This window comes from Solenopsis invicta, chromosome 7, assembly GCF_016802725.1.
Source record: "Solenopsis invicta isolate M01_SB chromosome 7, UNIL_Sinv_3.0, whole genome shotgun sequence".
Lineage (NCBI taxonomy): Eukaryota > Metazoa > Arthropoda > Insecta > Hymenoptera > Formicidae > Solenopsis > Solenopsis invicta.
In genome coordinates this window covers 12706127-12722178 of record NC_052670.1, presented here as the reverse complement: position 1 = coordinate 12722178, position 16052 = coordinate 12706127, and the positions used below count along the sequence as shown (strand labels likewise).

Sequence of the window (16052 nt, the reverse complement as noted above, 5' to 3'; positions counted from 1 at the left end):
TATCATTTACAAATACTATCTTTTTCTATATTATACAAATCCATAATACTTAATAAAAATTAACTTTGAAAAAGTAACAAAATTACATTAATCACATGTTATTAAAAATACCTCTTATTTGTAGTATTGACTACTCCAAAAAGACATAGTACTACTAATGAGTTTGTCTAGTAAGAGTACAATAAAAGATTAAAACCTACGGCAGATCATGCAATTTTTTTTTGTTGGATTGCATACGACCTAGGAAATTATTTGAAATTCTACGAGCTGTTTGGTACATTTCTAGCAATTTACTAGACCGAAAATTTGCATCGTATGTTACTAGCTTAAAAAGGGTTACGCATTTACTGAACTTTACGTATTCATCGCCAATCCACTAGTGCTTGTATCAAGAGTGGAAGGCACAACAATAGAAATACGCTTCAACATAACTCAAAATGTAGAGAAAAGATACGGTATGAGAAGAGAAGAATATATATTAAAATTTTATGTCACACGAATACGAGAACTTTTACCACCATGGCTTTTGCGTGACAGTTGTCATATGTGCGAATATCGCAACTTTGAAAACATTAGACGTGTACAATAAAGATCAGGGACGGCATACTCCGATTCCCAGAAACAAAAACAAAAAATTAAAATTTCTTACATGTTTTAAATGAAATATATTTGCTATAAATATTAATAATCATTGCATTTATAAAAAAATATTCAAAAAATCTACAATATTGTAATAGTAAAAAATGGTATTCTTTCCTTATTGTTAACTGATCCAATTGGTATACTATATATATTATATTAATGCTTCAATTCACGCCCTGTCGTTGATGAGTTTATATATCAGTTTTATATCAATTTGAGCACTTTCCGACGAGATTAACACGTTCGAATAATAATTGTATAAGTGTAGATAATACTTACAACTGCGGCCCTGTCACAAGTCTCCCTCTGTTGCGCATTTCAACCCTTTTTTGTTTCCACTTTTATTTATGCGAGATAGTTGCACCTGACAGTTAAAGCAATCATGCATGTCGCACTTATAATATTAACGATTCCCTATTCGTTATAAAACGTCCACGGAACATTAATCGAAATAACACGCGTCAAGTTAGCAGTGCCAAGCAAGAGTCTATAGTTTACAGGATGTGTTTCACACACGGAAGAATTTAAAACGTCAGTCTTTATGTGACTTCATACTTTCGAACATGTATACCACCGAGAGAATGAAATACGCAGGTGCTGATTATCACTTTTGTTACGTTAGATTAAAATAATTGTGCGTAATTTATGTTGAAATATCAATCGTTGATGATTGTATTGAATTATTTAATACATTTTGCTTAAATTTCTTAAGCAGCCAACAAGACAAATTCCTATATAAACGCCACACGTTATAACATATTGATTATTTTCTAATGCTCATTTTTTACCGGAGTCTGACTTGTTTTGGCAATTACTACTCAGCAAGCTGACATTAAAGTTTTGATATCAAAGTGATGGCAAACTTATGTCAGTTTGCTACTTGAGTTATATCTGTCATTATCAAAATGTTTTAAATCTTTGTAAAAGATAAATGTTTCTAATCCATATAATAACAAAATTTTTCAAAGATGTTTCAAAATATTTCACCTGAAGAAAGTGGGACATTTCAAAAAAGTTTTAAAATATTTCTGCAATGTTTTAAATAGGTCTTTGGGATAGCAAGACATCCGCGATTCTTGCATTTGAAACCTTGCAGAAATATTGCTAAAGATTACTGAAATATTATTATATTAAAAAAGAATTGCTAAAAAATTGTTTTCTAAATCTAATAAATATAAATATTATTCCTGAAATACTTTAAATCTAATACATAAATTAGATATGTGATAGATTTCCGAAACATTTCTATTGCAACATATATATATTACAAGATTTAAGAAACATTTCTGTTGCAACATTTCATACATTTGCAGAATCCTTTTAGAAATATTGCATGTCAAATGTAAAAGCCTTTCTGGAAACTTTCTTTGCAACAATCAATTTTGTATAGATACAAAATTTTACATAACTCAAACAGAAAATTCTTTGTAAAGTATAAAAATGTAAAAACGTATTGTAAATATTTTGTATTTTTTATACAAATATATAATATTAAATATCAAATATCGCACTATTAATATATTTAAATCGTCTATCTAGGTAGATTTCGAATGGGCAACTAAGCTTAATCGTTTTACGCTGAGTGTTGCCGGCTTATGGCCGAATATTCACGAAAATACCTTTAACAGATTCTTATCAAACTTGCGTGCGATGTTTTTACTGTTTCTGCTCGTCTTCGTTGGAATTATTCCAGCATTGCATTCGCTAGTGAGAACATGGGGTGACATGATGGCAACAGTAGACAACTTGCAATTTAGTTTACCATTGTTGACGACGATAATAAAACTGGTGGTCGTATGGTGGAAGAAATCTGGTAATGTCCTTTGGTACATTTTAAATTAATTTAATCCCGAAAGTCGTATTAATCCCGAAAAAATAAATTTAATACATCGGTTAACAAATAAATTATAAAAGATTTAGAATGATTCAAATACATCTTTCATGACTTTCCGTTAAAACATCTTAATACGTATAGGATGAAGTCTATAAAAACATACCTCAAAATTAAAAACAGTGGAAAAAAGAATAGTTTAAACAAAAATTGCATAATCTGAAAAGAATCAGATAATGATAAAATTGATTCGTTAAGTTTCTCAAAGGCCATTACTTTAAATAAAACTATATGATTATTTTATACAATCATAAAATTAATAATTTTTTTAGTTATTCTGTATTGCATAAAGATATTAGCTTTTTGTAGTCACACCTTGAAAGCTCCATTATGACTTCAGAGCATTTAACTGGTAACGGTTTTGTTCTTGAAATCAAAAAGATTATTGAACATGTTTGTTGAACCTGGAAATACAACGGCTTTCTGAAAATTTTTGCGTTTCAAAAAAAAATATTTATTTACTACTATAATATAATTATTATACCAATGCTTAAATTCTTGCTTAAATTATCACTATAGTTATAAAATAATGTAGTAACAATAAAAACTAAATTTAAATGCATAAAAATCTCATTTTTCTAGTGGACTAATAAAGGATTAATGCAGAGCTATCAAGAAACAATATATGTACTTTTGCAAAATATTTTATATTTTATGCAAAATATTTTATAGTTTACAAATAATTTCATATTTTATACTTTATCTGCAATTTTTTTTGCATTAAATATAAAATAAATCACTTTTTCTTCTGTTTCATACTTAATGCTCTTATGCGCAGAATTGATTAAAGTAAGGATAATATATAGTTGCTTTTCAAAAAACATATATAATTGCACATTTTTTATTGATTAATATGTTTATTTATAAGAAATTGTTTCTATGAAAAATTCTCGAAACAATAATATACTGTCGTCATTAATTACTTGCTTGGATTAGAATTTTAAATTTAAAATAGGTTTTGTAAATACGGAAATATTTCCGCTTGTTTCTAGCACGTACAGACTTGTTAACACAATTTTGTTTTGTTTAAGATCTCGTGTTGGTGTTAAACACAATTGCCAATGATTGGTCAAATGCCAAAACCGACAAAGAACTGCATGTCATGACAAAACGTGCACAAACTGCGCGTGTAGTTACTATATTTGGATACATTCTTATGGGCGTAGGATTATTTTTACTCATATGTCTACCCTTTTTTGGAATATCATTGAGATATAGGACAAATATAACGGATCCAGATAAAGTCTTACCTTTGCAAAGCCATTTCTTCTACGACAAAAATCAAAGTCCATATTTCGAACTGACGTACGCCGCGCAAGCCCTTCTACTTATAATGTCTGCTGCATCTTACACCGGCGTAGATAATTTACTTGGATTATTCATATTTCACTTGTGTGGACAAATGGAGAACCTCAAAGAACGAATAATCAATATAAAACAATTTAAGAACTTCAATAGTGGTCTCGCTGTCATCGTCAACGATCATATACAATTAATCAAGTTTCGTATTAATTTATTACATTTATAAAATATATTACTCATCTTTTAAAATATATATTTTACATCTTTGTTATACTTAAAAAATTATTAACCTTCTTCTTTTAGATATTTTGATATTGTTGAAAGTACATTTACTGTATTATTACTTGGTTTATTACTATATTTTGGTATATTATTTTGTCTATATGGATTTTTAATCGTCGCAGTAAGTTGTAAAAAGAAAATTAAATCTGCTTATTTTGAGTATAATAACGAATAAGAGATTAGCATGTAAAAATATAAGTCTAACGTTAAAACTCTTTGAAGTTGCAAATTCACATAATTTCAGCTGTCATATATTTTTCTAAAATATGTATTAATTATTAAAAATGCTAAAAGAAAATTAAATAGTTATTTTTTCTTAATACATTTGGGAAGCATGCTATCAGCACTATTGCATCATTCTTCCTTATTTTCGATCTAATGAACAATATAAGTAAAAACTCAAACTTAAATTTGACTAATTTTTGATGAATATTATTATTAATATTATTATAATATTATTATTTAAAAATTTTATTTTGATAAAATGGCTGCAATCATCTTAGCACAATACTGCAAAATTTTCGTTAAGTTATGATGCCATTATTGTACATTATTCGCACAATGTGTACAAGTATTCAAATAAATAAAAATTGCACTTTCTGTTAAAGCCATTGCACTTCAAAACTCATTTCTTTATTTGTACTTTACATTAATTATTATCTAATTAATTATAGTTTAGAAATAGTGTGAAAAATTGAATAAGAAAAAACAATACTCTAATTGTTGTATTTAGTGTAACATTTATCTCATTTTATTGTATATATTAGAATATTTAATTTATATATAATATTTTAAATTATTATTATAAATATTGATATTATTTAAAACAATTTATTATTATATCCTTAATTTCAAACAAAAATGCAACAAAAAAATTAATTTTTTATGTTTATAATATAATTTTTTAAGATAATTTGCGTCATTTACGCTCACACTACTCTATTGATTATTTAGGTACTAACAGAAGGAAGAGAAATGTCAAAGATTCGCCTGATATATCTTATATCCGGATCGTTAAATATTTGCGGTCACATGTGTCTATATTGCGTAGTAGGAGAAATTTTAGTAACACAAATAAGTATTATTAATTAAAAAAAAATCTGTGATAGAAAGGCGGCAAAGTATTATATCTGTATATTATTTATATAGTGTGAAGAAATATATCGTGCAGCATATAATTATGAATGGTATAAGCTGAATCCGGAAGAAGCGAGAACTTTAATTATAATAATGATTCGAGCCAACAAAACCCTCCATATTACTGCTGGAAAAATGTTTCCTATGACATTATCGATGTTTTGCAACGTAAGTAATTTATTTATTATTATTTACATTAGTTATTTAGTATAAATTTAGCTATTGGTACCCAATATATTACCGATGTTTTAAGTATAAATTTATAAATTATATGCATATACACATATAAATTACATACATATATGAGCAATTTTTCACAAAAATTAAAAAAGTACAAAAAATATAGTTTCTCTTAAAATTATTTATATAAATATAATAATTTTTTTTGTAGACATAATAGGCATAAAAACAATGTTAACTAAAGCTCTGATTAGTATTTTGAGAATATATTTAAAAACAAAGAAGTAAAAAAGGAAACTATTGAAAGTTCCAAAAACAGTTAACCTCTAACTTTGATGAAATTTTGTCAAAAATTTTATTCAGAATTAAAATAAAAACTCTTAAAAAGATTTTTGGCGACTTCCATGATAAAATAATTTTTAACATAAAATATTAAAACTATGTGTAAACATTTTCTTTTATACGAATAATACCAAATATTTTCACTTTAATATTGACTTTGACCTTGAAAACAGTCAAAATCATTCCGTCGTCCGTTATAAAAAAGTTATTAGCAAAATAATCTTCATAAACAGAACTTGAAAATAAAAATAATTTTATTCAATAAAACTTACGTAAAACAATATAATTGTCAATTTCATTTCGTCTCTAACCCTGGGGACAAAAGTGCTTAAGGTCGAAATGGAGTAGCTTACGCGTCGCGAAAATGAAAAGTCGAAAACTCATGTGAGAACAATTGTAAATCTCATTTTATTCCTAAGTAGGAGGAGAGAGGCCCTCGTTTCACGTCAAAAGTCGTATTTTGTATTTACAACGTAAATATATTGTAAATATATAATAAATATATAATTACAATATTTTTATTGTTATTAAACTTATTATTATTATTATTAAATTAAGTTTTATTTATGAAAATTATTTTGTTAATAAACTGTTTCATAAACGACTAACAATGACCTTGAATTTTTCGAAAGTTAAGTTTAACTTAAATTTGAAGTCATTTGAGATTAACTGTATGAAGGAAAATGTTTACACACATTTTTATTCTTTTATCTCAAAAAATGGTGTTATCATAAGAATCGCTGCAAAAATCCATTTAAAAGCTTTTTTCTATTCTAACCCTAAATAAAGTTTTTGACAAAGTTTCATCGAGATATCGCTAGTTGACCATTTTTGGAACTCCATCCAATTTTTATACTTATTCTTATGTGGTATATTATAAAATATTTTACATTAAATATTTCTTTAAAACTCTGATAATGATGCAAGTGAAAAAAGAAATATTATTTAAAATATAAAACAATCATTTTTTTAGTTTTTATTTACAAAATTATATAAGTTTTTAACAAAAATTTTTACTTTTTTATGTGTATTTTTAAGAAAATCTTTCATGAAATATAATAAGTATAAAAACACAGTTTTAGACTTTTAAGAATTTATTTAAAAAAATGTAAAGAACCTATAGCCTTGTGTAGTTTTGATAGAAAACTCTTCTCATATAATATACATATATACATATATTAAAAATTATATTAAACAGACTTGCAAATAAATTAACAATATCCTATTGTAACAATTTATATCATATTTTTATAAAAAATAATGTGTATTAAAAAAATAAGATTTTTTATCTCATATTTTTTTAAATTAATTGAATAAAAAGTATTTGTACACATATATCTTTTTTATAATATAATAATGAAACATAACTATAAGAATGCATGAAATCTGATATCAGATTAACGCAACACTAAGACGATTATATTTATATACTAAAAATACATATTAAGTGTATATTAATTAAAGAAACGTACTCGTATATTACTAAAAATGTTTTTAAAATATTTGCAAACACATATATACGCATACATATTTTATATTTTTAATAATAACTGTATCGCTTTTCTTAGAAAATATTATATTATTTCACATTTTTTAAATTAATTTCAGTTAATGAAAACATCGGCCGGATATGTATCTATTCTGCTCGCAAGACAAGGTTAATTCATAACATTCTTTTCCAAATCTTGTCTAAGTGTTTCATACACTTTGTTTATGTATTACATGCATTTAGTGAAATATATATTTAAAACAAGTGCAAAAAATAGTATATTAGGCAAATAATATAGATTTTGCTGATGTGTTTTATATGCATACATACATACATACATACATACATACATATATATATATATATATATATATATATATATATATATATATATATGGTATATATTGTATATACACATAACTTGTAGCAAATCTTAATCAAATATTCTTTATTTAAATAAAGACACTTTAACAACTTTACAAATCATTGTTTTTAAAAATAGTAAAACCATATTATATGGACTAATAAATTGTAAATAACGCACGTTTGCGATGTGTACCACCAGTAATGCTTCTTTACATTTATTTATCACTATAATAAAATATGCTTATAAAAAAATACCGTCCGTAATATGAAACCTAAAAATTATTTACATTTACAAGTTTAGAAACAATACATATAAGATAGGATGCGTTTACTCCTCGCGCTAGTTGAATTAAATTGATAAATTAAATATCATTATACAACAATGTACATATTAAATATTATCTATTAATTTCGCAACACAAAACAAATTACTTAAAAATTTTAATTAAATGCAAGTAGATAGTTCGAAATTTCTGTTATTAATAAAATTTGACTATTAAAAATAAAATATATTTGCTAAAAGATTTAATTTTCTTAGCTCAAATTAAAAACGTTCTTTAACGAATAGCTAAGAAAGTGATAGATTCCTTAATTCTTCAATATCTTACGTGAGTAAAACCATATATTAGATAGTAATTGTTTATGGAATATTGTTACTTGTATTAGGGTCAGTCAAATAAAAACAAGGCTGTATAACGAGCATGGCGGTGACGTTGATAACCGAATTTGAAAAAATCCTTTATTTCACGCAAACACAAGCGCACGCGATTATAGTGTTCGCCATACACAGCAAACATTTGAACATGAATTGTACTTCCTGACACCCCTTGCCCAGTCAAAAACCGCACTACACCTCGCTGTTCTTCTTTCCCGGCCACCATAGTGATGTCGGACGTACACACGATGCGCTGACCTCACTTCGAGTACGTCTAACAAATAAATGACACAGGGGTAAACATTCACACCGTTCTCCCCTAATTCCCAATAAAGGTCACATCCATAAACACACAGAAAAGAGTTACCAACGTCCACGCCATGCTCGTTATGCACTCTGTTTTTATTTGGCTGATCCTAATATTTAATTGCAGCTGTTTTAATAATTAATAAATTAACTGCAGCAAGGACATTAACCCTATTAACAACATCCCTATTTTAAGGACACATTTTAATTACCATAGTTATATTTTAGCTTCGACAGCAAATCCTTTCTCTGCTTGTTAGTATTTCGGCATGAAGTATTACAATTAAGCATCAAGTTCACAAGTATGTTAAACTGTATTTACTCGAAATACATCATTGTGCATAGTATTTACTTACTTTTATTTGATGAGAAAATATCAATAGTTTACAATACCAAATTGTGATATTATTTTTTTGTAAGCACTTTATTGCGCGCGAGAAAAACAATATCAGTAACACTATTACTTATTGTTAGTAAGACAATCACATCTACGTCACAAAATTATTGGTATAAATATTATTAATCTCATACTTTCTTAATACGCAAACATATCACACGTATAATTTTGACCGCAAAGATAATTAACAACTTAAATATAAAAACCTAATAATTATTTCTCTTATATTCGAGCACGATAACGCTAAGCACCTGTCACCATCACGCTACCATAAGGTACTGCCAGAAATAAAGCGCGCATGGGCAGTCGTAGGGTTCCCATGATGGTAGAGAATGGCACACCCTCGCAAGCAGAATGCGCATGATCCACCGCTGGTTGGTTAGAAGAGAAGGATGATATGAGAGGAAAGTATTAAATTTCCAGCGCAAAAAAATGTTGTACGTATTGGTCAATAATTACGAGGTACGTTTCAGAAACTTTTTAAACTAGGGATATACATCAAGAACAGGGACGCATAAAATGTGTACAAGAATATAAAGAAACAGGAAAAACTTGAAACACACTACGCTTGCGGGTGAGTTCATAATAAAATTAGTGTTGAAAAAATTAAATTAAAATTTGTAATAATATTGTAATAATTAAAATTATATTTTTATTAGATTTATTGCATAAATTTCTTTATGTTATTGTTATTTTATTATAACAATAAGTTAATTTGCGTCACATTTTTAATAAATTAATGCCAATACTTATAGTATTGTGTTAGTTTATTATTTTTTATATATAAGTAATTTACAATTATTATTTATATTGCGGCCCTGTTGGTAGTCGTTTCAGTATTTTTCATCTCAAACGATGCTATAGCATCTGACAATTATAGTTGTCTCACTACACTGTCAGTCGACGTTTTTGTAACATTAATGATTCTTTACACTCTGTAGATCGATAGAGTTTGCCAAGACGTCGCGGAAGAAATTATCTTTCCTAGGAGTATGTTTCTCATGCGGAAAAACATTATGCTATTGTTAGTCTCAACATGGACATCATTGAGACAAATAGAAATGCAGGTACTTACAATAATGATGTTAAAAATAAAATGCTTGTGAAAACATTAAAATTACTAAACTATCTGTATTAAACCCTATATATATTCTTAACTCTCTATATTTTCTTAATATAATATTTAACTAACATTTAAACTATTTAACTTTGGCAATTCTCTAATAAAAATCAATGTCAAACAAAGAATTAAAATGTTTTACACAATATTATTAACAAAAATGATAAAAATGTAATTTTATGTCAATCATTAAACTTTTATAATTGTAAAAATTATTTAGCTGCATTGTATTGTTGTTAAAACAATTTCTTTATTAATTTACTCAATAATATTTTCTAAATAAAAAAGAACCACGCATAATTTATACGAAAAAAACGTGTTTGGTCGATTTGCTTGAATTTTTTTATATGTATAGTACTTGCATTCCTAATAAAAATTCTCAATTTTTGAACATTTTTATGTTTAGTTTCGAAATTAAAAATATTTGAAGGTTTCTTTCATGACATTGGCTCATATGTAAATCTACACTAGTTTGAACTTGTATGCTTGCTCATATATCGGTACGTATGAATATCCGTGGATGACTGCGTGTGCGTGCACTCGCGATCGTGAGTGCGCGGGCGCAAAATTTGTGCAGCAGAGATAAAGACCCCATGGTTCGTCACTCCCGTAATATTTAATGATTCCAAACCCAAGACATAAAAATGTTCTAAAAATTGAGAATTTTTATTAGGAATGCAAGTGCTACAACATATAAAAAATTCAAGCAAATTGACCAACCACGTTTTTTTTTTATATAAATTGTGCGTGGTCTTTTATCGACGCTTTATTATTTTCAACATACAACTTTTTTGATAATATAAGAAAATTGTTTTAAACTATAATCATTATAGCATTTATTTTTAGTTGTAATTATTTAATCATTATAATTTAGTGTGAAATGATACACACATTTCAATTTTTAGTGTGACTACACTAGAACAGAATTTCCTCTGACGTATTTTTATATTTACATGTTGAGAATGAGCATTAAGAACATTCAACACATGACACAGTTAATATTAAAATCACAATAATCATCAAAAATAATTAGCAATATTTTGCTGTGTTAAAACATTAACAATTTATTCAAAAACTTTTATAGGATAATTTAAAAAACTCTAAACAATTTTGCATAATTAAATGTTTTAATAAAAAAAATGTATCTTTAAATATAACTATCATGCGCATAATCTATGTGCAAAGTTTTCAAAATTTTAACACTTGTTATCTGATTTTTTTTAATGTTATTTATTTTCCTCGATACGTTGTAATTTTTCCACACATTTGCCGTAGCACTACACATATTTATTCCAACAATATCATTTTTAGTCTAGCTTCGAAAAACTTGATAGAGTTGTTTGCTTTTTAGAGCAAAAATTTCAGAAACATTTTACTAAAAAAAAAACTTATTTTATCTAGATTTTGAATGGGCAACACGCTTAAATCGCCTCGTACTGAACATTATTGGAATTTGGCCAAGTGCTCATAAAAATGCCTACGATAAATTCTTGTCAAATTTACACGTGACATTTGTCATTGTCATTATCTTTTTCGTTGGTGCAATTCCTACAATACATTCACTAGTGAGAACTTGGGGTGATCTGATATCAATGATAGACAATCTACAATTTTCTCTACCATTAACAATGTCAGTAATAAAACTCATCGACATATGGTGGAAGAAAACAGGTAGAGGACACAAAATCTTGAATACTACTCACATAAAATTATTCCATTGCGTTCTAATTGCATTCCCTTAATTTTCTTTTTTAAGAGGCCATACTGTAACCGCTCAAAATTCAAGTGATTTTTGGAAATTTTTTGAAAAAAAGTGTTCTATTGAATATTTTTAAATTTTAGGGATGTATTTGCATATAAACAAACTGTATAAAATAATTTTTTCATATAAAAATATTGAAATGCGAGCGACTTATGCGCTATCTCGCGAGACACCAAAGAAAAAGGTTTCTCCACTGCTGCAGTGATACCGGTCGCTAGAGTGCCTGAAATGAAAACAACAAAAAGCGCTGTTCAACTAGAACATATTCTCCATACAATGACGTAGGATATTTGAAAAATATTAAAATCTGATAAAATGACAAAGTTTTGAAAAAAATTTGATTTTACCTTAAAAAACATAATCGTTTTTTTGAAGCCAAATTGATAGTTTTCAGCCAATAAAAAATATCTTATGTCATTGTAAGGAGAATATGTTCTAGTTTAACAGCGTATTTTTTTTCATTTCAGGCACTCTAGCGACCGGTATCACTGTAGCAGCGGAGAGAAACTTTTTTTGCGTCTCGTGAAATAGCGCATAAGTCGTTTGCATTTCATTATTTTTCTACAAAAAAATTATTTTATACAGTTTGTTTACAGGAAAATACATCCTTAAAGTTTAAAAACATTTGATAGAATACTTTTTTTTCAAAAAAAGTTCCCAAAAATCACATAAATTTTGAGCGGTCACACAAGTATAGCCCCTTAAGCTTAAAGGAACTTTTTATATAAAAATCCACACTTTATGTGAAAAAAAAACAAATTCTGTTAAATTGATTAAATTTTTTATGTTGTTGCTTTTAAGATGTTGATTAGAAGTTTAATGAATATGATCTCAGAAAGTCTTAACTTTTGGTTGCAAAACTCTACATTTCTCAAAATTGTGTTTCCAGAAATTATATTTTTTTTACAAAACATTACTTATATTTATATATACAGCGCATATTGCATTTGCTGTGTATGTTTGTGTGTGCACGCGTGAGTGAGTAGTATATGTATGTAGAAACAGTGATCAATATTAAATATAATATCATTTATGAGTAAAATATAAGTTATAGAAAAAACTAAAGTGACTCACAAAGTTTTATATGATATTTTATCTTAAAGATCTTCTAATGGCCATAAATATGATTGCTGAAGACTGGATAAAGGACAAAACCAATAAAGAACGATGCATTATGATAAAGCAAGCACAAAACGCCAGAATTATCACAATGGTCGCTTATTCCTTTATGTTCGTTGGCAGCATTTTCGTTATAATTTTACCTTGTTTTGGAAAGTCTATAAGATATATTACAAACATTACGGACCCAGTTAAAATCTTACCTTTACAAGCTCATTATATCTATGACAAAAATCAAAGTCCGTACTTCGAAATTACATTCGTTGCACAATCTTTTGTTATCTTGATATGTATTGCGTCCTACACCGGTGTGGATAACTTACTCGGATTATTGGTATTTCATTTGTGCGGACAACTAGAAATTCTTAAAGAAAAGCTAATTAAGATAAAATTGTTTAAGAATTATAACGAAGGCATAGCCCTAATCGTGAAGGAGCACATACGGCTGATCAAGTTTCGTAATCATTTTAATATTTTAAAATTAAATATAAGTGAATCTAATGTTGCGCAATTTACATCTTTTTAAAGAAAATAATTTATTTTATTATTATATATTAAATTCTTTTTTATGATAAATTAAATATTATAAATTATTGGCTAAACTGTAATTACAAAGTTCTAAATAAATATAAATTATTTTTCAAATTCGTGTAATAACATGTACATTTTATTACTTCACAAATTTTTTTGAAGGTGTTTTCGCATTATCGAAAGTACATATACTTTACTGTTACTGGGACTACTAATGTATTTCGGCATAATATTCTGTCTGTACGGATTTCTAATTCTAGCAGTAAGTTTTTTAAAAAATGTTTAAAATATTTTTAATTTAAATAGAATGGAAATTAACAATAAGATTTAAATATTTGTTTCCGACTTCTTATGAATAAGTATTACTGCCGAAAAAATTAAACACAGAATTTGCTATTTTTTGTGATTTCTTTAGATTGGCAATAATCGTATTACTACCAATCTAAAGAAATCACAGAAAATGGCAGATCCTGTGTGTGATTTTTTTATGTGTAATTTTTACGGCAGTAATACTTTTTTATAAGGAACAGTACTATTAAAAAGTTAATACTTAACAAAACATGAAAAAACTTAGTAATTATTGTTCTCAAATCAATGATACTTTAAAACAAACAAAAAAAGATTGTTATATAAAATATAAATACATCTCCATAAGAAGTTAATATTACTTATTTAAAGTAATATGTAATTAATAATACAACTGTAAATTTTGAGCGGCATTAAAAATTTAAATAGTCTTATATTACAAATCAAGTTTGATATTGCTTTTCTAATTTTTAGATACTTATAGAAGGAAAAGGGATGTCAATGATTCGCTTTATATACCTCGTTTCTATTGCATTAAATGTTTGTATACACATGTGTCTTTTTTGTGCGGTTGGTGAGATTTTAGTAACAAAAGTAAGTCCGGATATGCTAAAAGTCCATAATACATACATAGACATCAAAAGCATTTCACATTATAACGTTATTTGTAAAGTGCGAAGCTCTACACCAGGCAGCTTACAAGCATAAATGGTACAAATTGGAACCAGCAAAAACAAAGAATTTGCTTCTAATAATGATTCGAGCTAAGAAGCCTCTTTATATTACTGCTGGAAAAATGTTTCCTATGACAATGTCGATGTTTTGTAATGTAAGTGATTTAATGATTATCATACTAATTGTTTAATCTTTATTAAATTGGTAGTATAATAAATTAATAATTTTAGTTGACTCTAATAACACATTAACTCTAATAATAACACATTGTTATATTAAGATTACATTACATGTATACATTACATGAATATTTTACGTTTAATTATGTTTAATTATGTTAAATAATGTTTTATTTATATTATATCGTTTTTATGTGTTGCAGGTGATAAAAACATCTGCCGGTTATGTTTCAGTTCTATTCGCAATGCAAAAATAAAAAAATCAATTTTTATATTTTTATTTATTTATCTGGGAATAAGGCGTAAGTACAATATTGTTTTAAATATACATATATTTAACATAACATTGTAATTTAATAAGTATATAAAATTAAAATTCATATTTTATGAAAAAGTATTTGTTCAGTCTTAGTATAAACAGCTACAAACCTTTACAAAATAGCAATTGTTTTTTGTTTTAATGTTTTTACTAATACAATTCTCTTTAAATATTTGAATTACTTTTTTTATTGAATTAAGATTTATAACATGATACCATTTAATTCTTTAAATACATGTAATGCCTAAATTTTTTTCTATATTTCTGTTGACATAATCGTTTTTAGCATAATTTTACAAAGTATACATTACTTTATTTAGCAATATACAATTCTCTATTATCAAATATTTAAAGCTGTTTATTAACTTTGAATGTTTTAAGAAATTTTAAAAACTTTCTAATATATATTATATTAGAAATTACAAATGTGTCGCTAAATCATACTCCTATTGCAAAAAGTAGGTATAACCATTAATAATCACCCTATGTGTATACAAACATACACACACATATTAAATTAAATTTAATGAAGAACTTTGATATATTGTAGAAGTTACATGTTGACTACAATATTAATAAATACTGACAGGATTGCAAGTTGTCCACATTCAATAACACAAATGGAACGAAAATCAGGATCAAACATAACTGTGATTAAGAACAAAACATTAAAAACTATAATAAGCATAAATCCGTGTTAAATTATCTTGGATATTAAACTGAAGATTCAATCACTGAGATAAGTCATTTTAATTGTTTTTTTTTTTTTTTTTAAATTAATAGAATTCTCTAATTCGCAATTTTCAATCTTTAATTTATATAGCTTACAGGTTTAATTGATGATAGATGAACAAGTTTAAGTACAACTAAGACAAAATCGTGTTAAAAAGATAGAAAAAGCTTTCTCTGAGCAACATCAGGATATCAAATTCTAGCTGGGATATAAAGTAACGAACGTTCTATGCTTGTGTATATGTAGAACATTTGTAGCAAATCTTAGATCGTCATATATTCTTTATTTAAATAAAGACGCTTTAATTTTAACAATTTTA

The 16052-nt window shown here is 26.5% G+C and overlaps 2 protein-coding genes across 15 annotated transcripts; both read left to right on the top strand.

Moving 5' to 3' along the window:
- Window positions 1-356: 356 nt before the first annotated feature.
- LOC113003671 (odorant receptor 43a-like) lies at window positions 357-7808 on the top strand. 2 transcript variants are annotated; one of them, XM_039451396.1, is made up of 7 exons: window positions 357-1236; window positions 2186-2455; window positions 3565-4033; window positions 4139-4238; window positions 5072-5191; window positions 5267-5422; window positions 7385-7808. In XM_039451396.1, exons 1-7 carry the CDS (start codon window positions 1206-1208, stop codon window positions 7436-7438), a joined length of 1200 nt encoding a protein of 399 aa, XP_039307330.1. In that variant the 5' UTR covers window positions 357-1205; the 3' UTR covers window positions 7439-7808. The 2 variants fall into 2 exon arrangements, with proteins under 2 accessions (XP_039307330.1, XP_039307331.1); XM_039451397.1 differs by having other exon boundaries at window positions 362-1236; window positions 2182-2455.
- A 1601-nt stretch (window positions 7809-9409) lies between these two features.
- On the top strand, window positions 9410-16052 carry LOC113003670 (odorant receptor 49b-like). Of its 13 annotated transcripts, none has more exons than XR_005575148.1 (9): window positions 9410-10056; window positions 11511-11780; window positions 12975-13443; window positions 13684-13783; window positions 14302-14421; window positions 14501-14656; window positions 14885-15458; window positions 15551-15650; window positions 15824-16052. XR_005575148.1 is itself a non-coding variant. In XM_026134098.2 (8 exons), the coding sequence occupies exons 1-7, from the start codon at window positions 10026-10028 to the stop codon at window positions 14936-14938; spliced, it is 1200 nt and encodes a 399-aa protein (XP_025989883.2). In that variant the 5' UTR covers window positions 9410-10025; the 3' UTR covers window positions 14939-14983; window positions 15590-16052. The 13 variants fall into 13 exon arrangements, 4 of the variants coding, with proteins under 4 accessions (XP_025989883.2, XP_039307323.1, XP_039307325.1 ...); XR_005575151.1 differs by having other exon boundaries at window positions 15533-15650; XR_005575152.1 differs by having other exon boundaries at window positions 14885-14983; window positions 15417-15458; window positions 15551-16044.